Raw genomic sequence first — 21,379 nt, 5'->3', positions numbered from 1 at the left:
TGGTTTAGACACAGTGAGTCTGAGATGGCTCATAACTTCCAAGTGGGGATGATCACTGAGTTGCCATCCATTTACCAGACTTTTATTGAATTAATCAATGTCGCTGTTCTCTGTCCCAAAGCACACTGGAAATGGCAAACATCCTGTTACTACACTCTGTTAGTTTCACTTAAAATTTTGCTTCAGGGGTACCTGGGTAGGTCAGTTGGTTAAGCGGCCAACTTCAGCTTAGGTTGTGATCTCATGGTTCATGAGTTTGAGCCCTGCATCAGGCTCTGTGCTGACAGTGCAGAGCCTGCTTGGGATTTTCTCTCTCTCCCTCTCTCTCTCTGCCCCTCCCCCACTTGTGTGAGTGCACTCTTTCTCTCAAAATAAATAAATAAACTTTAAAAATAAAAAAACCCAAAAGTTTGCTTCATTAAGAAATAATCCAGATTTACTAGTTTTCTTGGTGCCCTGAGGGTTTCGTTTTTATTTGGTTTCCTTTCTCTTTTCCATATCTTTGTATTTGATATTATATTACATTTAAATATTTATTTTGGTTTAGTAACACATGAACCTGATTAAAAATAAATCAGAGTGGGTGAATGAATAGATAATACATCCTACAACAGAATATTATTCCGCACTAAAAACAAGCAAGCCATCTAGTCAAGAAAAGACACGAAGGAAGTTTAAATGCCTTTTACTAAGTACAAGAAGCCAGCATGAAAAGTCTACATACAATATGATTCCAACTGCCGTACATCCTGGAAAAGGCAAAACTACGGAAAAAGCAAAAATATCAGTAGTTGCCAGGGGCTGAAGGGAGGAAGAGATGAAGAGGCAGAGCACAGGTGTGTTTTAAGGCAGTAAACTACTCCGTATGATACTATAATAATGGATACATGTCATTATTGTAATAGGTCAACTTATAAGATATCAGAAAGCTTATTGTATATAAGTTCGGCTTAAACTCACCTTTCATGAATAATTGAGATAAAAGCTTATGTAGTTCCCTATTAGGATTATCGGAAATTACTAACCGCCCTATCTCGCTTCCGTAACTTCGCCTGCTTGCTAAATGGATAACTTAGGTTACAAAACGCTCCCCTATCCCTTCTACCAACATCTGGCCTAGGCAAAGACCAACATGTAAAAAGTCTCCAACTCACTGCCTCATGGTATCTTAGGTGTCTAACTATGATTGGTCATTTTAAACCCTCTTAGGACAAAGAACTTTAAATTGATAGGTTCCCACCAAAACTAAGGTCTGTATGTCACAATATAATTGGCTACCATGAAATGTTGTAAATTGTAATTGGTAACTAAATAATGATGTATTCTGACTTGCTAAAATCCATATAAGCTCACTGCTACCGTTGTTCGGGGCCATTCTCTGCACTTTTCTCCTTAAGATCAGGAGATCAGGTTTGGCCCGGCCATGAATAAAATCTTGCCCCGCTTCTATTCGGCGTCTGGTGGTGTTTTTCGACAGCACCCTGTTTCAATTATCCATTTGTCAAAATCCACCGAATACACAACACCAAGATAATAATGATGTGTCAATGTAGGTCCCTCCTTTGGAACAAATGTAGCACTCTGATGTGAGATATGATGGTGGGGAAGGCTGTGTGTGTAAGGAGCAGGGGGTATATGGAAGGAGGGCTGGCAGGCAGTCTGGAGACCCCTTACCAGTTGTTGAATTTAGAGACTATTGGGAAAATTTAGAGTTTTAGTATGCTTTTCTTTGTTTATTCTCTATCTGTTCATTGGAGATCTGGAGTGACCATAGATTTGATTTTGGGAGAATGCGCAATCAGCATGGGCGCGTGCCTGTGGTCAGCTGGAAAGGCTATCAAGGTCTTGTGCTCACACACCCTTCACCCCACCCCCACCCCTACTCCCACCCCTCCACCCCACCCCACCCCTACTCCCACCCCTCCACCGCTCCCTGCGTTCCGCAGGTCCCGAGCGCCCCCTGCTGGCTGTCAGTGGCGCTCTAGCAGAGGAGACCACACAGCTCTATCCTGGGAATCCGCCAGGGGGCGTGTATAGGGTCGGGGTGGATCCCAAGCCAGGGGGAGCTGGCGGGTCACTGGGGGCCGGCGCTCAGAGGCTCCACCCGCAGCCAAAGCCCGCCCTCGGCGCGCAGGATGAGCTCCGGCTTCCTGCGCGGCTCCTCCTTGTCTGGCAGGACCCGAAAGCGCAGCAGCGTGAGCGCCAGGACCACCTTTATCTCGGTCAGGGCGAACGTCTGCCCGATGCAGTTCCTGCGGGCGGCAGTGGGCACTCACTCGCCAGGGACCCCAGCAGGTCCCGTCGCGCCCCGAACCTGGCCCGGGACCGCCAGCCCCACCCGCAGGGATACCGGAGGGGACTAACCGTGCCCGGGACCCCCATACGGGGGTCCCTGAGCTTGGCTCAGATCCCAGCCCTGGGAAGGGGCTCTGAGCACACCGCGGAGCCCTCCTTGGACCCAGCCACCCCGCACTGCCCAGGCCTTTACCCCCAACCTCTGGAGGAGGGGAGAGAAGGAGAACCATCCTCAACACCCCCTTTCCCGCCCCCACAGCCACGTCTGGGATCTCAGGCCCAGGCCCCTGCCCTCAGCACCTCATCCCCACCTCAGATGCCCGCTGCGCTCACCTGGGCCCCGCGGAGAAGGGAATAAAAGCCAGGGAAGACCTTTCCTTGATGTTTTCTGGGTCAAAGCGGAAAGGATTGTATACCTGGGGGCGGAGAGAGGTGGGACTGTTGGATGGGGTTTCCCAGGACAGCCGGCTTTGGAGACACAGGTGTGCTTTTCATGGAGGGAGCGATTTGCCAGGTCAGAACCCTAAGCCCTCCCTTAGGTCCCGCTAGGGAAGTGGCCAAGGATGAGGGTGGGTGGAGGGGAGGGAGGGGGAGGCAGCACCTCAGGGTCTGGCCACACGGATGGATTGTGGTGGGTCCCGAAAATACTGACGAGGCAGATAACACCTGTGGGAGGGGAGGGGCCAGTCAGGAAGGGTTTCACCCTGCCTGATGGGCCCCACCTCCTGCCCACGAGGCTCCTCCCCCTGGTGTTGTGGGCACCTTTGGGGATGACCCGGCCATCTGGGAGCACGACGTCCTGGGTACAGCAGCGGGAGACGACTGTGACCGGGGGGTGCAACCGCAGACTCTCCTTGATGCACATGGTCAGGAAAGGCAACTGGGCCAGGTCATCCCTAAGGACCCCTCCCCCCCGCCCCCGCAACAGTTATCCAGGGAGCAAAAACAGAGACCCTTACCCCCCACCCCCACCCCCATTCTCTACTGCCCCATGAGATCATCTCTCCCTATAACAAAATAAATTCCAGATGGATCAAATATCTCCAAACCCATTAAGTTGTGCGCCTTAAAGATGTACAGCTTTTTAATGTGTCCATCACACCTCGATAAAGTGGTATTTGGAAAAGAAGGGCAGTGTCACAGAAATAGGAGAGGAAATTTAGCTGGGTATTTTTAGAAGGTTTTCTGTGCAAAGCACAACACCCAAAATCCAACAATAAAAAGGTTTACGATTTTGCATAAAAATTAAATATTGTTTACTGCAAGAGAGCAAAATCAAAAGGCAATGAGTAGGAAACAAAAGAAACAGATCCAATGTTTTATTTCTCATGGTATTAGAGATCCTAGCTAATGCAATTAGACAAGAAAAAAAGAGAGTAAGGCAATCTGAAATGTGGGGGTAAGTGTGTCATTGTTGGCAGATAGTGATTCTATGCTTAGAATACACCAGAAATCTTTTATAAACCTTGAAGATCCAGTAAGGGGGAGTGGGGGTGAATTCTTTTTCTTTAATCCCATTCAATTTGTGTGGTGATGTAAATTTTAATGATATAGTTAACTGGCTCAAAACTGGAAAATTATAAAACACCATTCTTACGACTCAACTCACTCATTTCCCATCCTCACGGTTTGCCTAGGTTTTTTTTTTTTTTTAATGTATCCTTCCAGAGCTACTTTTTTTGCATTAAAAAAAAAAATTATACAGTAGCATACTATATACTATACACACTGCTCTTTATCTTTTTCAGGCAACAGCACAGCAATCTCTTCTTGTATATTTCCTGGGACTTTTGTCAAAAATAAGGGCTTCCTTATTCTGGAGCTATAAGATAATTTCCCACAGTTTTCTCTAAAGCATTTAAGGCACTTTTATTTTTTATTTTAAATTTGATTCCATCCTGGGGCACCTGCGTGGCTCAGTAGGTTAAGCATCCAACTTCGGCTCAGGTCACGATCTCATGGTTTGTGAGTTTGAGCCCCACACCAGGCTCTGTGCTGACAACTCAGAGCCTAGAGACTGCTTCAGATTCTGTGTCTCCCTCTCCTCTCTGCTTCTCCCCCACTCATGCTCTCTCTTTCTCTCTCTCTCTCAAAAATAAATAAACATTAAAAATTTTTAAATATTTGATTCCATCCTGATGTTGTCATGTTACAATACATGAGAAGCAGGTTGAATTAACTTTTTTCTGGATAGCTCCCCAGTTGTTCCAAAAGCTTTTATTAAAAACATGTTTTTGGATACAAGACTCCATACTTAGTATTTACTATGTTCACTGGCACAAATGTATATGCATATGAAAAAAATTGTTTTTCTATGTTGAAATAACAACTAATTAGAAAAAATAAAGGAAGAAGAAGAAGAAGAAGAAGAAGAAGAAGAAGAAGAAGAAGAAGAAATAAATACCTGGATTAAACTTAGATATGAAATCTCTATATTCCAAATGAATTTATAAATTTCTCTCAATCCCAATAAAAGATATGATTCACCATAGCAATGAAAGTATCATAGGGTTGTGGTGCCTGGGTGGCTCAGTCATTTAAGTGTCCATCTTTGGCTGAGGTCATGATCTCAGTGCTCGTGAGTTCAAGTCCCACATCAGGCTCTCTGCTGTCAGCACAGAGCTCACTTCAGATCCTCTGCCTCCCCCTCCCCCACTAGAGCATGCACTTGCTCACTCTCTCTCTCTCTCTCTCTCTCTCAAAAATAAACATTAAAAAATATATCTTAGGGTTAATTTAACCAAAAATGTATAAGATCTCTAAGAAAAATTTTGGACTTTATTAAAAGACTAAAGAGTATTTCAGTATCCAAAAATGGGGTATTTCTTCCACATTCTAGAATGGTATGCATTCATATTATGAAGTAATCTGTTTTCCACAAGTCAATCATATATTCAAGTCAACCTATAGAATATGTTCAATTCAAATGAAAATCTACCTGGTAGTTTTAAGAACTTGATAAACTTAATCCAAAACGTTTCCAAAAGAATAGAAGATCATGAAGTGCTAGGTCATTTTAAAAATGAAATATTAAAGAGGCACCTGGGTGGCTTGGTCGGTTAAACGGCCAATTTCAGCTCAGGTCATGATCTCACGGTTTATGAGTTTGAGCCCCACATCAGGCTCTGTGCTGACAGTTTAGAGCCTGGATCCTGCTTCAGATTTTGTGTCTCCCTCTCTGTCCCTTCCTTGCTCTCTCTCTCTCTCTCTCTCTCAAAAATAAATAAACACTAAAGAAAAAATATTTAGTGAAATATTAAAGAAGAGGAACTCACTCTACCAGGTATTAAGACTTATTACAGGGGCACCTGGGTGGCTCAGTCGGTTAAGCGGCCGACCTCGGCTCAGGTCATGATCTCACGGTCCGTGAGTTTGAGCCCCGCATCGGGCTCTGTGCTGGCAGCTCAGAGCCTGGAGCCTGTTTCAGATTCTGTGTCTCCCTCTCTCTGACCCTCCCCCATTCATGCTCTGTCTCTCTCTGTCTCAAAAATAAATAAACATTAAAAAAAATTTTAAAGAAGAAAAGACTTATTACAAAGATGCAGTGATAAAACAAACAAACACACAAACAAACAAAAAACAGTGTGGCATTGCTGCAAAAATAGGAAAATAGACCCATGGAACAGGAGAGACAAGTAAGTGAAGCCCTAACATCTGGTAAGAAAAGCCCACAAAACCCTAACATAAGGCTAGACAGTATGACTGTAAAAGAAAATTTGGACAAATCTGTCTCCATAACAATTAACTAGAAGTGCCCCTCAAAAGTCAAAAGGCAATCTTTAAATGAGTTATTGTAAGTAAATATGAAAAAAAGAGAAAAACTCAAAGAGAAAAATAAAGATGAGTACTAATCACATAACAAGAAATACAAATGGCTTATCAATGTATGCAGAAGAATGATCAGAATGAACATTTTATTTTTATTTATTTTTTTAGAGGGGAGGCAGGGGACAGTGTGGAAGAGTGGCAAAGGGGGAGAGAGAGAGAGAAAGAGAGAGAGAGAGAGAGAGAGAGAGAATCTCAAGCAGGCTCCACACTCAGCACAGAGCTCAGTGCGGGTCTCAGTCCCATGACCCTGGGATCATGACCTGAGCTGAAATCAAGAGTCAGATGTTCAACTGACTGAGCCACCCAGGCACCCCTGAATAGACATTTTTTTTAAAGAGACACACAAATGATGAATAAGTACATGAAAAGATGCTCAAAATCATTAATTATCAGGGAAATCCAAGTCAAAATCACAAGGAAAAATCACCTCACACCTCACAGCTGTTAGCACGGCTATTACCAAAAAGACAAGAAATAACAAATGCTGATGAGGATGTGGAGAAAAAGGAACCCTGGGCACTGTTGGTGGGGTTTTAAATTCATGCAGCCACTGTGGAAAATAGTACGAAGTTTCCTCAAAAAAATTAAAAACTACAACTATCATGCTATCCAGCAATCTCACTTCTAGGTAGTCATCCAAAGAAGATGAAAACACTAACTCAAAAAGATATACGTAAACTTATGTTCATTGCAACATTATTTATGATAGCCAAGGTTATGAAAAACAACTGTGTCCATCAATAGGTGAATGGATAAAGAAAATGTGATATATACATGCAGTGGAATATTACTCAGCCATAAAAAGACATCTTGCCATTTGAGACAACATGGAGGGATCTTAAGGGCATTGTGCTAAATGAAATAAGTCAGAAAGAGAAAGACAAGCACTGTATGATCTAACTTATGTGTAGAATCTGAAGAAATGAACAAACAACAACAAAAACAATCTCCTAGATACAAAGAATAGGTTGGTTGTTGTGAGGGGTGGGGGTGGGGGTGTAGGTAAGCAAATGGGTGAAGGATAACTTTCAGTTATAAAATAATTAAGTCATAGGGATGTAATGTATAGCATTACATAGTTACTGTATTTTAGTTAATAATACTGTATTGGCTATAGTTGACTATAATTAATAATACTGTGGTTAATACTGCTGTATTGCATATTTGGAAGTCGCTAAGAGAGTAGATCTTAAAAGTTCTCATCACAAGAAAAAAAATTCTATAATTATGTATGGTGAAAAATGTCAGCAAACTAATTGTGGTGATCATTTTGTAATATATACAAATACCAACTCACTTTTTGTACACCTGAAACTAATATGATGTATATAAATGACACCTCAGTATTTAAAATGTTGGGAGTAGCCCCCAAAATGTGCAAAAGATGTTCAACCCCTTATTTAAATAAATATTCATTAAAAGAGGAAATATGAAAAATTGGCAAAGATTTAAAATTCAATACAATAATTCTATAGGTATGGGAAAGGTGGTAACATCAAATTCAGCTGATAGGAACAGATCTGAAATAGCTATTAAAATGACAAAAACTGAAACTGTCTTTGACTCAGCAATTGTCCTTCTGGAAATTTGCAGTGGAGAGACCTTTACATGTGTAAGCGTGGCCCAGTGTTCACAGATTCTGACTTATTGTTTGTTTTAGTAAAAAAAGTAGAAACAATCCAAATATCCATCAATGGGAGATGTTAAGAGAAATTACAGTACAGCCATATGTTAGAATATCACACAGCAATCAAAACAGGAGGAAGTAGGGGGCACCTGGGTGGTTCAGTTGGTTGAGCGTCCAACTCTTGATTTCAGCTCAGGTCATGATCCTAGGCTTGTGGGATCAAGCATTGGGCTCTGTGCTGAGCATGGAGCCTGCTTGAGATTCTCTTTCTCACCCTCTTCCTTACTCCTCTTTCCTGCTTGCGTGCTCTCTCTCTCACAAATAAAAAATTGTTTTTAATTTTTAAAGGAGGAATATGGGGGACACCTAAGTGGCTCAGTCAGTTAAGCCTCCAACTCTTGGTCTCAGCCCAGGGCATGATCTCACAATTCATGGGTCAAAGTCCCACATGGGCTCTGCATGGGCAATGGGCATTGGCTCTGCATTGGGCTCTGCTTGGGATTCTTTCTCTGCCCCTCCTCTGCTTGCACTTTCCATCTCTATCACTGCATGAATGAATGGATGAATGCGGGGAATAGGGTTCACAAGTCCTATCACACACTGTAGGATGAAAGGAAAATCAGAACAGAGACTCTGGAAAGCAATTCAGCAATGTCTACTCTAATTGAGATCACTAACATAAGTGTCCTTAACAAAGGGGTGAACCAAGTAAACCACTGAAAGCTTTGCAGCACACAGAGAGAAGGAGCTATAAGACACACTTTTGAGTGAATGGAACAAGTTACAAACAGTATGTATATGGAAATGCAAAATGTGTTAATGGACAAAAAGATTATATAGATGATAGATGATAGATAGGTGATATAGGTGATAGATGATGGATAATAGATGATAGATAATGATAGATAATAGATTATAGCTAGATAGATGATAGATAGATTGATAGATGATAGATAGATGGATGATACATAGATAGATGATAGATAGTTATTGATAGATAATAGATAGATAGATAGATAGATAGATAATTATGGAAAGAGACATAGCAAATCAATGAGTCTAAAAGTTTAAAAACCCCTCAGGAGACAGAAAGGGGATTAAGTTGGCAGGGGAGGATGTTAATGATAACCATAGTCTCCTTTGTAACGTCTCAGAACAAGAAGAACTTGTTCTCATCATTGCTTTTGTAATTCAAAACTATTTTTCAAAAACTCATATTCTGGGAAAAGGAAGAGATCTCAAGGATAGGTTGTTAATGTGTAGACCTTAATTCCCACTTGGAAGGGGAGAGGAGATAGTTTTCATATAAATGTGGGTATAAAGATAGATGTCTTCTGGAAGGATACACAGAAAATCACTGACAAGTGTTCCTCCTAGGGCAAGGATTTTTTTAAAAGTTCATTTCTACTCTAAACTCTGTTTTATATAGTCTTTTTTTTTTTACCAAGTGTATAATTTTGTTTGAAGTCTTGTTGAAAAAGCTTAAAAATATTTCCCTACCTCACAGGACTGCTGTGCTGAGCAAAGGCTTGGAATGGAAAATATTATGTAAAAAATGCCTGTCCAGTCCAATGCCTCTTCAACATCCCCCAGACCCTGGCCTGTCCCAGGCCTCAGAATCCTTTTCCTGGTCCCCATGCAACAGCTTGTCCTCTCCAGTATGTTTCCCACACTAGCCCTAGAAAGATCTTCCTGGGGGGTGCCTGGGTGGTTCAGTGTGTTGAGTGTCGGATTTCATCTCAGGTCATGATCTCAAGGTTCAAGTGATGGAGTCCTATGTCGGGCTCTCCAGTAAGCATGGAGCTTACTTAAGTCTCTCTCTCTCTCTCTCTCTCTCTCTCTCTCTCTCTCCCTGTCTCCCTCCTTCCCTCTCTCTTCTCCCTCTCCCTCTTCCATTCCTCCCCTCCTCTTCCCTTTTGTCCACCCTGTCCTCTTGAATTAACTGCACCCCAACTGTACTCAAGGTTCAAGTGATGGAGTCCTATGTCGGGCTCTCCAGTAAGCATGGAGCCTACTTAAGTTTCTCTCTCTCTCTCTCTCTCTCTCTCTCTCTCTCTCTCTCTCTCTCTCCCTGTCTCCCTCCTTCCCTCTCTTTTCTCCCTCTCCCTCTTCCATTCCTCCCCTCCTCTTCCCTTCTGTCCACCCTGTCCTCTTGAATTAACTGCACCCCAACTATACCCAAACACCTACTGATCATCACTCAGGGTCTCAGCTGAGGCACTCTCTCTACTCTTATCCTTGCCTCTCTTACTCTCCATCCTAGCCCTGCCCAGGGGGTGGACCCAGGGTGTCCTGACCTGAGTCTATTCCCCCACCAGGCTGGAGCTCCAGGACACAGAATGGGCTGGTAGAATTGGAGATGGCACACAACTGGGGACAGAAAGGCAGCACGGCAGTGTTCTCTGAATGGGGACAGGATGAATGAAGGTGTTCCTGGACAAGAATTGAATGATTTCAATCCCTAGGTGTCCCCCATGAATCCTGGACTGAACGGTATTGAAGGAATTAGGAGGCAAGAGACAAGCAAACACTCAGGGAGTGAAGATATTGGGGGGGCAGAGAGAGTGTGATTTAGGAGAGAAAAGTAAGGGAGTGGAGTGGAAGTTCACTTACAGAATATGTACTAAGTGGTATCATCTGCCTTCATAATTGTCAATAATTCTCTTAGCAGCCCAGATCTTTCTGTCACTTTCCCCTGCTCTCCAGGCTAGGTACCAGACCGCTGCCTCTGGATTCTGCTCCTAGTCTCTCTAAGCAATAATGACACAATCAACAAAAAGTTCTTTCCACTTTCCCAGCAGGGGAGCAGAGCCAATGAGAGGGGTTCCAGAACAGGACATGAGGACCTGCACTCACCATTCAATCTCTTTAGGCTCACGGTCCCTCAGGAGCTCTTGCACCTCCTGCCGACAGCGCTCCTGATACTCTGGGTGCTTCGCAAGGTTGTACAGGACCCAGGAGAGACCACTGGCCGTGGTGTCATGGCCTGAGAGGCAGCCAGACAGGCTTGGGTCTGTGGGCTTCTTCAGCACCAGAGGGCGGACACCCAGGGAGGATGGGGAAGATGGGGTGGGATGGGGTGGTCCAGGGCCCACCTGCCAAGTCCCTGGGATTGGACAGACTCCTACCCCCTGCAGTCCCACACTGGGATGCTTACCCCCAAACATGAAGGTGTCAGCTTCAGCTCGGATATCCTCATCTGACAATTGTTTTCCATCTTTGTCCTGGAGAGAGTATAAGACCACTCCACCCCACCCACCCACACACACAGCAAGTCATATCCACTCTGAGAGCTCATAAGCCTAACTTGAGACAATCTCTGAAGCTCCATTATCCATCCAGAAACTATTACCAGAGGCCCCACCCCACAGGCCTTCTCCTCCGTGGCCTCTTTGCCTCCTGTTTTGTCCCTGGTGAGAGGGATCAGTGATCCATGAATATCTTCATGTTTCTACATGATGAGGACTTACTGGAAAGAAGTTATTGGCCACCTGGATTACAGGAGACTGAATGACAACTTCCCTTGGAAGTTGGAAATGAGCATTGCTCCGGAGCCATTTGCTCTCATTCTAGGATAGTAAATCCAGAGATTCCTTATCTCCCCTGGTGATAAGCCAACAGAACCTGTAGACTTTGCCTTCTCGGTGAAGACAATTGGTTTATACTCCACAACACTTTTCTCTACTTCTCTCTCTCTTTCTCACACACACAGAAGGAGAAGGAAAAGGAGAAGAAAGAGAAAGAAGGAGAAAGAAAAGGAGGAGGGGGGAAGGGAGGAGGAGGGGGAAGGGGAGGGGAGGAGGACAAAACATAGGCAGACGAGGAGGAGAAGAAGAAGAAGGGGCAGATGTATCAGCAGTCCTATATAAGTTCCAAGATTCATAATGTAGAGGTACCTCTCCTATGATGGAAGCATGGTTGGTTGCATGTACAGATAAAAGCATCATGTAGCTCTCAGAAGAATTTTAGAATGAGGAACCATGGCTACAATTCTACTATGGCCACCCTTATTTCATTTCTGTGAGTAACAAATGGGCTTCTCTGGATTCTAATATACAAATAAATAAATACACACGCGCACACACACACACACACGCGTACACACACACACACACACACACGCACGCACGACTACCTTATTAAGTAGAGTAAAATCTCAGGCCCTTCACAGTTGCAGACTTACAGTCCCCTGCAGGTTATATTCCATAAAGTCATCTCTAAAACATATCCCTAATCCATCCCTCCTTTCCTCAAACACCACCCATGACTCCCCAGTGCCCTCTGGATCAAGTCTAAGTCTTCAATTTGAAATCTGAAATCAAGGTCCGTTCTACCATTTGAATCCAGATCCCAGAGAAACCCACCTTGGTCAGCAGGAGCACATCAATGAAGTCCAAAGTCTTGGCCTTAGCCTTGGCCTTGAGGAAGTCATCAACACCCTCATCGGGGAGAGTGCGGCGCCGTTCCTGGATGACAGCATCTGTGAAGTTGTGCACCAGGCGGCAGGCTCTGCGGAAGCGTTGCCCATCTGGAGTGAGGTAGTACAGGAAGTCCATGTGCATGAAGATCTGCTGGTGCCGTTTTGCCACAAGGGCACTGAGCTCTAAGATGGCAGCAATATATTCACTAGGCTTCCTGCAGGATGAGGGCATGAAGGAAAGTAACAACTTAGCTCACCTGAAGGCTGAGAAAATGCCTGCTACCAGCAGCTGGGAGATATGGCCCATCAGAAAACTGAGTACCCAGGAACAGATGGCCCCACAGATACATGGTGGGGATGATCCAGGACACGTGACTCTCCAGACTTTCTTCTCTCCCTGATTCCCATTTCTGTGAGCTGCCTCCATGAACCCAGAACCCAGCTGACACATTATGCATCTCTCCTCTCTCTCCATACAGCTCAGACTTCATCTTCTCCCATTTGGTCAATGGACCCAATCCCCTCTCTAATCTTGCATCCAATTTCACACCATCCATTGTCTACACATCAGTTGGTCTTCTCCAATCTCAGATGTCCAAGAACAGCTTTGCCCATGACCTTCACCTGCTCAAACCTCAGATAAAGTTCATACCCTTTTGCCTGGCTTTTGAATGTCCTTAAGATATAGCTCCTGCCAACCCTTCCAATCTCATTCCCAAGGTGGCTCCTTACTGTGGCACATGCTTTACTCATCCTAGTCCCTTGGTCTTTGTCAAACATTTCTGCTTACCTGAAAGGATCACTCTTTCTCTTTCCCTTCCTTGTCCTTCTTTGTCCAACTCTGATCCGTCTCCTCCAGGAAGTCCCTTCTGATTGCCCTGGTCATCCCTCCCCTCCCCATCTACTCCCTTGGATCTACAGTTCATGTTCCCAGGTCCTGAGCAAGCACTCACTCCTGGCAATTGCTGTCAAAACTGAAGACACATTTCTGCAGACTGTCCAGGGTCATGAGGCTGATGTGCTCAAACATGTCCAGACGGGTGCTGCCCTCTGAGACCAGGCGTTTCCACTTGGCCTGGGCAGAGAAGAAGGTAGAGCTGGGGCTGGGACCTGCCTCCTCTGAACCCCTCTCCAACACCAACCACCAAGAGGGGATCCACCAGACCCAGGCTCCTTGTCCTCCACCCCAGGCACCCATCCCCAGGGAGGACCAGGATTGGGTGGGAGTACAAACTCTTACTATTAAGACCCCATGGCTGAGAGTCAGAAGACCTGAGTTCAAATCCTGACTCTGCCTCCTACACCCCTGTGTGCCCTTGGTCAACTCACTGCTGCCCTCTGGACTCCACCTGTCAAAGCTTCAGTAACAGTTAATATGACTTGTTCTGTTGTCAGACAAACCACATTGGAATCCCAGCTCCACTCATTAGCTCACTTGCTAGCTGTGTGAATGCAGGCAAGCTCCCTAACTTCTCTGAACCTATTTTCACCACCTGTAATGAGGTAATAATAATCATCTTTACCTCATATGGTTGTGAAAATCAAATTAGACAATATATGTCATGGAATGTACACATAGATTCTGGTGTATAGTAAGTGCTTGAGAAATGTTAGCTTTCATCATCTTAATTGTCATAAATTAAGAAAAAATTCCCCTGTGTTGAAAGAGGCGATTCATGGGCCCCGAGCACCCCTCCACCTTTTTGCTGGGTATGCCCAAAAAAGGCAAGGCTCTGATATTCTTTACTTAGGCATTTCTCAGAGTTGCATTTTCAGCAAACACCCTTAAGGAATAAGGTAATATTTCCCCCACACAAATGTCAGGTTTGCTTTTAATTACCAGAAGTCATAGAGTCCCTGAACCTGGTATGCCTCTCCTGTAATGCAACTTACTGCATAAGTATTGAAGCCCACCTATGTTATCCTCACAGGATTTGGTGACTTAGAGAAAGAATGCAAACCAAGAAGTACGTGTGCTTGCTGTGCTATGAGTAATAAATTGTTCTTTGTCTCTGACACAGGAGTCTCGTGTCTTCTGGCACAATCCACAAAACCATAACAATCTCACTCCTTAGCTTGCAAGTGTGAAAATAATCCCAGGCCCTTCACAAAACCCCCACCTCCAATTCTTCACTTCCTTATATCCACACCTTTTCAATGTGATTTTTCAGCAACTCCCATTAAAATGTGGATGCTCTTTCACCACCTTTTGATTCTATAATGGCCTTTTGACTTGCTTTGGCCAGTCGACCATAGCAAAAATGACAAGGTGATCATCTTAAACCTAGATCTCAAGAGGCATTGAAGCCTCCTCTCAGTCTCCTGGAACCCTGCCTCAGCCATGGGAACAAGCCTGAGATGCTTTCTGGAGGGAGAGAATCACATTAAAGAAAGTTCAGTTGTCCAAGCTGAGACCACCCTAGATCAGCCTGCAGCCAGCCACTCCTCAAACATGTAAGAGGGCTGAGCCCAGATCTGCAAAGTACATACCTGACCCAGAGCTGATCACAGGCACATGTGATCCCATCCATGTCCAGAAGACCAACTGACTCACAGACAGGTTAGCAATAATAAACCCTTATTGTTTCAGACCAATGAGTTTGGAAGTGGTTCGTTAATTCAGCATAACTACTATGCAACCTCCATGGATAACCAAGTGGGTCTCAGGTTCGAAGGCTTCTTTGTAAGGGAAACATTGAAATTAACACCTTCTGAGCACCTGCTATGTGCCAGGGACATGAATACATTACATTATCTTGACTACCCTGCAAAGTGGGGACCATTATTCCCATTATATAGCTGAGAAAATTGAGGCTCAGAGAGGAAGAGCAATGGCCCCAAAGCTGTCTAGGAGAGCCAGAATTCCAGACAAGATATCTCAGAGCCTCCATCGCCCCCAAGACTTCAGCTGGGACCCTGGGTTCAAAAGACTCACATGCATGACATTTACACTGTCATTGAAAATCTTCACATAGTGCTTCAGGATGTTGAAGTGGAAGGCGGGTGTCAGCATGCGGCGATGGCTGCTCCATTTGTCACCAGCACTCAGCAAGAGCCCATCCCCTAGTAGAGGCAGCCGCAAGAAGTGGGCAAAGGCACTGCCTCCCCCTGGGTCCCCAAGGTTGTCCCCAATCCCCTTCACCCACAGTTACTCACCCAGCCAGGGCTTCAAGAAGCTGTAGAAGACCACGTCCTTGGGTGCAATGGCAGCTGACACGAATGAGGACCATCAGGGGTCATGGGGAGGGGGAGGGGAGGGGTTTGGGTTGGGGGAGTAGAGGGCCCAGCCAGGGGAATTCATACTCCCTCCAAGACCAGCTTAGCAGGAATGGGTACAAGAGCGGAAGAAACAGAGTGGGGAGGTGAGGGGGCACCATACCAGGCTGCAGCACAGAGCAGAGCAAAGGCAGAGCCCATGGACACACCCCTATGTACTTAGATGCTCTCTAAAATGTGGCACAACACATGTTGTGCCAGTCCAACATGTTCGAAACACCTGAGCACAAATCAGCACTCCACAAAATGCCTTTACAGGGATGTAGGACATCGCATCTGTCCCAGAACTCTCTGACATCTCCTGACATGGCCCCAACACATGTTAACATGCCCTGGCATGAAACAACATGTATAACACACACTGACCTGATGCAGCATCCTCTGACATGGACCCAGAGACAATCTGACACAACCTCAGTATGTCTCACAGATAGTCCCAGGCAGGACTTAAATACGATCCCACTAATGTCCCAGGCATGGGCCAGGTATGACCCAGCCATATCCTAAGACCTGCCCTGGACAAGGCTCACATAAGGCCTCAGCATTTCTCAGAAGGACTCGAGGTTCCAGACCTCAGACAAACTCCAAACATGGTCCAGACACAACCCACAGGAGAACCAGACAATCTCAAATAGCATCCTAGACAAAAACAGACAGACTCCCCACATGCCTTGAATATCCTTGGCCACAGGTGAGCCCCAGACATGACTAAGGCCATCTTCATGGTTACCATGTACCCTATGCCAGGTATAACCAGGTATAAAGTATATCGGCAGTAACCAGAACACAGGTGGAAACATAAACGTGACCAGACCTGGCCATACAGCAGACATCGCACAATCACACCCTAGGTGTGAGCAGACGTGACCAGAGATCTGGCATGTGGGGTCCAGGCAAGACAGAGACAGAGGCGTCCCAACTGCATCTGGGTCACCCACCACGCTGTCGGCAGCACAGAGACTTCAGCAGTGAGCAAGCCATGGCCGTGGGGTGTCTACCTGGAGCAAAGAGCACAGGCTTGATGCAGGTGGGGTGGAAGATTCGGATGACTGCATGCCAGGGACCCACCCACCAGCAGCACACATCCCCATAGGTGCTTGCCAGGTTTTGTGTGTACAGAAGACCTTCCTCTGAGCTCTGAATCTGAAGAGAAACAAAAAGGACCCCATTCACAGTCTTTCTAGATGGCCAGATGGAAGGACCCTGCAGAGCAAAGACCCAGACCTGAGCCCTGTGCATCCTTTCCAGCAGCTCAGTCTCCTCCCGGAATCCTTCCCCAGACCCTTGGTAAAACAATTGGGGCTCTTTGGTTACAGGAACAAAAAGGGTCTTTCCCCCATTTGGATCCCAAACACCACATTCACCTGGCTTCTCCTCTCTCCTCATTTTTCATATAAGAAAACTGAGGCTCTGAATGATGAAGTCATTTGCCCCCAGTCTCCCAGATGGTAAGTGACCTGCCTGAGATCTGAGCCCAAGTCCATCAGAATTCCAGGACCTGACTTCTTAGCCATCAAACTGCTTTGAGCCCCAAAACAATAGCTCTGAGAACCTACACTTGCCAAGACTGGGTAATCAGAGCCACAGTGATTAAATGAGAAACTGACCCTGGGATGCAGTCCAAGAAAATTAAAGGGAGTTTTGCAACTTTTCCCCTGGAACTGTTGGGATTAAGCTCGCTTTCCCATGGGGGTTGAGTTTCTTTACCAGAATGAAAGTGAAGCCATCACAGAGGAAAACAGAACTGAAACAATGAAGACAGATTCTTGATGATGTTATTTGAGACCTGGATCCAGCCATGCCTGAAGACAATGCTCTCTGGACTTCACTGTAAATAGATTTCCTTTCTTTGATTAGACCACATAGGGTTGAGTTTTCACCACTCACAACTGAAAAACACCTTGGCAGCCAGAGAGAGCTGGGTGCCTTCCCAGAGTCACCCAGAATTTGGGTGTTAAAGCTAAGGTTTCTGTTGGATGCTGCTTATTCCCCTGCTCAGCCTGGTCTGTCTGGAAGTACAAGAAACAGAAACAAGTGAAGGGAGCTAGGCTGGGGTAGAGTCCCATCAAGGAGACTCCTGGGCCCTCAAGCAGAAGAGCAATGAACTTGGAGCAGACAAGATTGTAGAATAGGGTGGAAGGAACCAACCCACCAGAGGTGGGTGCCACAGAAAAAGCAGCGCAGGTATTCTGCCAACACTTGTTGCTCTGGGGATGGAGATGGGTGGGACTGAGGCCAGGCCTGTCAGGGGACCTCAGATGCTATCGATGTCCATCGCACCACTCTGCCCTCTGCTTTAAAAAAATTTCTGCTTGTCATTCCATACCCAGTTCCAATAATTCCTCCTCTAGGAAGTCTTCCAGCCTGCCCCAGCAGAGGCCTTGATTCATCTCTGGGATGACACAGCCATGTCCCTCTGGCCAATTCCTTACCTCACCAGGTCAAGGACCTCTCTGTCAACCCATCTCCTCAAGATTGAGGGTTCCTCCAGGACTGAGCCTTGGATTGAGGGCTCTTGGGGTCCCAGTGGTGCCCAGGACACCAGGGTTGGGGTGGGGGATTAGACAGAAGTGGAAGAAGGAGACAGTGAGATGGGGATTGACAAACACAAGAAGGGAAGAGGAAGATGGCTGAGAGAGAAGGGGGAAGTGAGGCCAGTGACCTGCTGGTGTTGCGTGAAGCTTCGAGAAAGAGGGGGTGACAGCCATGGGTTGTGTCACAGCCCATCACCACAAGCTCTGCATGAGTACCTGAGGCATTGGTGATAGTCCGGATCATGTCAGGGTGGCACAAAGTGATAAGGGGTATGGTGGGGCCCAGCCACGTCACAAACCCCTTCGAGTAGGCGGCCACCAGCTGAGTTAAGACCCTCAAGCCCTGCTCTGTGGGGTGGACCTACAAGCAAAACAGGGGCCATCACCTCCACAGAAGGAGCCACGGCAAGTTCCCCTGCAACCTCTGCAGTGGTCAGTGTGTCCAGACTCCGCATAGATGGAGAAGATCTCTGTTTCTTCCTGCTCCTTCCCTTGGGGGCAGAGGGATCCCGGAAGACTCTCCATGTCCCAAGGGTCCCTCCCAGGACACAGGGAGAAGACATGCTCCCTGCCCCCAGAGAGGCCAACCTTGGCTTGAGAAGTCAGAGCTTTCTTCTCCTGGGAGTCATTCCAATCTCAGGGAGGTGCCCACGGGAACAGCAGGGTGGCCTCACGTTTTGTACTGGGGCTCCTTCCCATGTCCTGTCATGTCCTGGCCAGTCCACACAGCCACCCCGTTCCCCAGATGGTGAAGGTGTGCAGACCTTCCAGCTCTGACAGACCCCAGGACACAGGTGTGAGCTCTGCCCATCAGTCAGGAGGGCAGCTCCCACCTACGTCCTCTTCTGCGCGCCAGCTTGCATGGTGCATCCCATCTGTCTGTCTGTCTATCTATCTACCTCTACCTATGAACCTATGGACTATCTATGAACCTATCCCCTGAACCTATGGACTCCCCCATCAGCCGTGCCTTTTACAAATGAAGAAACCCAGGCCGCGTCCCCCAAAAGGAGAAGGAGGGGGGCTTGCCTCCCAGTGAGGCATCCTCTCCAGTCCCACGGGAAGCCCCATCCCGGCCTGACAAATACTTCCAGGTGCTCCAGACAGGTGAATACAAGTCATTTTCACTTTAGTGACTGTTCCCTGCTCCCTAAGAACCCTGAGGCATTTGAGGAGATTGGCCCAGAGAGGGAGAGTGACTCAGCTGAGGTCACACAGCAAGAGGGACTGGAGGAGAGAAGAGTGACCAAGACCAGCCTCCATGGCCAAGCCCTGGAGCAGGGAGTGGAAACAGTAACTTTATAACATTCCTGCTGCCCCCAGGGTTTGTTAAGAACATTCCCAGACCCAGCATCTCAGGCAAACTTCACAATGAGCTTGGAATGCCCTCATTCCAAACTTGGCCATAATGAGCAGTAAAATAGCAGGAAGTCCTTCCCCCAGCTGTGGTCCTCATGCTGGGCAGTTAAGGAGAGCTGTGCTCCTCCCTCAGCCTGTCTGGGGATGAGAAGGGTTAGCCGCTCATCCCTTTGACCTTGAACATGGCAGGTAATGGCAAGCTCACCACCTATGTCATCAAACACTTACCTGAGTGCCTACTGTATGCCAGCTCCTGGGCTGGACAATGTAGTATCTGATCCCCAGAGCAACTATCCAGGTAAAGAGGTGGAAAATAAGGAACTGGACAATTAATTCTTTAAGTATGAGCAGACCCAGGTCAAAGGTCCCTGCAGGTGGGGAGTCAAAGAAAGCTTCTGTAAGGGGAAGTGAGTGGTTAACTTTATTCAGGTTGGGCAATGGGCCCATTGGGACATCTCAGCAGGGGAGTGTAGACTGAGAGGAAGCTTTCCTGGGGAGGGGTGTGGGTGGAGAGCTAGACCCCTGTGAGTCGAGGTGGGGAGGTCATAGGTAATTCCTGTAGGTAAGTGAGCAGACACAAGGGAATGGGCCAGGTAGGGAGCGGACCCTGGACAGTGCCCCTGAGAAGGTCCCTGGGGTAGCCACGGACACTGGGAATGCCAAGGGACCCTGCTCTGTGCAGCCCGCCCTGGGAGCCCTTCAGAGGGACATTAATGTGGGGAAGAGAGGCAGGAAATGGATCCCAAACAGGCTAGGGGTGCGAAGATGAAGATGTGGAAATGGCCTGGGATGAACGAGTGATTAAAGAACGGCTCCCTAGCCTTCCTCATTCTCTGCTGTCCCAGACCCCAGCCCCACCCCAGGTCCCCGTTCCCCACCCCTGGGAAAGTGCATCCACCCCGCTGCCCCAGGCCCATCCTGCCACCCACACTCACCAGTCCGAGGTGACCCCAAAACCAGTTCCGCTTCGGGGGCTGTGGGAAACACCGGAGGCGGCAGCACGTGTCATAGAAGCTGTAGCTCCAGGCCAGGACGCGAGCCAAGAGCCAGGAAACCCCCACCAGCAGCAGGAGCAGCCATGGGGAGGCTGCCACCTGCCCGAGTCCCAGCCAGGACAGGCTCAGCATCCTGGAGGCAGAGGGGACAGATTTTCCTGAGGCCGAGGAAATGGGCCCAAGGGTGAGCTCTCTGGACTCTTCAGGAGCAGAGGGAGAGCCCCTCCCCCACACCGGGATGGAAGGGTCAGGGACTGAGAGGGGTAGGCATGGTGAGTGCTCAGCACTGGGCAAACGGTGATTCAGAGAGAGGAGGAGGACCTAGAGAATTCCAGAGGGAGAGGCAGAGTGAGTGAGAGGGAGAAAAAGAAAGACAGAGACACAGAGAGATAGCTAACCACCCACCAGTAGCCACTCTGCTCCCAGCGGCTCTCTGGAGCCACCCCACCCTTGGGCAGCATCCTTTGCTACCCAGGATCAACCCCCAGCCAGGTACCTTCAGACCACAGCAGCTTATCCACACAGCCTCCTCTCCCCTCCTCTTGGAAAGTCTTTGTCCCTGGAGCCTGACCTAGGGGACACTGGCAGTGACCAGGCTAAACCAGCCAGTCCCTGCCTGCCTGCTTACCTCCTCCCCACCTGGCAGTGGCCCAACTAGTAGGTGGGGGAGGGGGACTTCCGTGTTATAAAGAGAGAATGGGTTCTCAGAACTCAGCATCCCCCACGTGGGGGTGGGGGATCCGTTGATGGTTGGGCAAAGGTGACTCCTGGCCCCCAAGCTAACAGCCACCCCTGCCCTTTCAAGGCCAGCAGGGCACAGCAGGGAAAAGCTTGAACATGACAGTTCAGGTGCCATGGGGGCAGGGTCCAGCCAAGCCTAGTCCCAAAACATCTCTGGGGCTCCTCTCCACGTACGAGGCAGGTCAGAGGCATGCACCATTTCCCAGGGCAGAATCAGGAAGCCTCGGGCCTCCGGGCTGCACAGCCTGGCAGGAGTTCAAGTCCTGCCTCCAAGCAGCCTAGGGCCTGGGCTGACACAAGACCG

At 47.4% G+C, this 21,379-nt stretch overlaps 1 protein-coding gene across 4 annotated transcripts; it reads right to left on the bottom strand.

Annotated features, from left to right (window-relative positions):
* Window positions 1-1,957: 1,957 nt before the first annotated feature.
* Window positions 1,958-20,961, bottom strand: CYP4F3 (cytochrome P450 family 4 subfamily F member 3). 4 transcript variants are annotated; one of them, XM_019416157.2, is made up of 13 exons: window positions 20,740-20,865; window positions 20,275-20,467; window positions 16,445-16,589; window positions 15,327-15,380; window positions 15,106-15,233; window positions 13,124-13,245; window positions 12,115-12,385; window positions 10,908-10,974; window positions 10,607-10,736; window positions 3,058-3,191; window positions 2,897-2,961; window positions 2,629-2,711; window positions 1,958-2,252 (listed from the first exon to the last, which is right to left on the bottom strand). In XM_019416157.2, the coding sequence occupies exons 1-13, from the start codon at window positions 20,793-20,795 to the stop codon at window positions 2,075-2,077; spliced, it is 1,626 nt and encodes a 541-aa protein (XP_019271702.2). In that variant the 5' UTR covers window positions 20,796-20,865; the 3' UTR covers window positions 1,958-2,074. The 4 variants fall into 4 exon arrangements, 3 of the variants coding, with proteins under 3 accessions (XP_019271702.2, XP_053753332.1, XP_053753333.1); XM_053897357.1 differs by lacking the exon at window positions 16,445-16,589 and adding an exon at window positions 18,197-18,341 and having other exon boundaries at window positions 1,961-2,252; window positions 20,740-20,864; XM_053897358.1 differs by lacking the exon at window positions 16,445-16,589 and adding an exon at window positions 18,197-18,341 and having other exon boundaries at window positions 1,964-2,252; window positions 20,831-20,961.
* Window positions 20,962-21,379: the final 418 nt, after the last annotated feature.

Source organism: Panthera pardus, unplaced genomic scaffold, assembly GCF_024362965.1.
Source record: "Panthera pardus isolate Hobbes unplaced genomic scaffold, ASM2436296v1 HiC_scaffold_8, whole genome shotgun sequence".
Lineage (NCBI taxonomy): Eukaryota > Metazoa > Chordata > Mammalia > Carnivora > Felidae > Panthera > Panthera pardus.
This window is presented reverse-complemented; position numbering and strand designations above follow the sequence as displayed.

Excerpts from the sequence above, each read along its gene's own strand:
- CYP4F3 (XM_019416157.2), bottom strand. The coding sequence starts at position 20,795 with ATGCTGCCCAAGGGTGGGGTGGCTCCAGAGAGCCGCTGGGAGCAGAGT. Across the intron at positions 20,468-20,739 it reads TGGGAGCAGAGTGGCTACTG|GATGCTGAGCCTGTCCTGGC; the intron begins GTGGGTGGTTAG and ends CTCTGCCTCCAG. Across the intron at positions 10,737-10,907 it reads TGACACCTTCATGTTTGGGG|GCCATGACACCACGGCCAGT; the intron begins GTAAGCATCCCA and ends GCTGCCTCTCAG.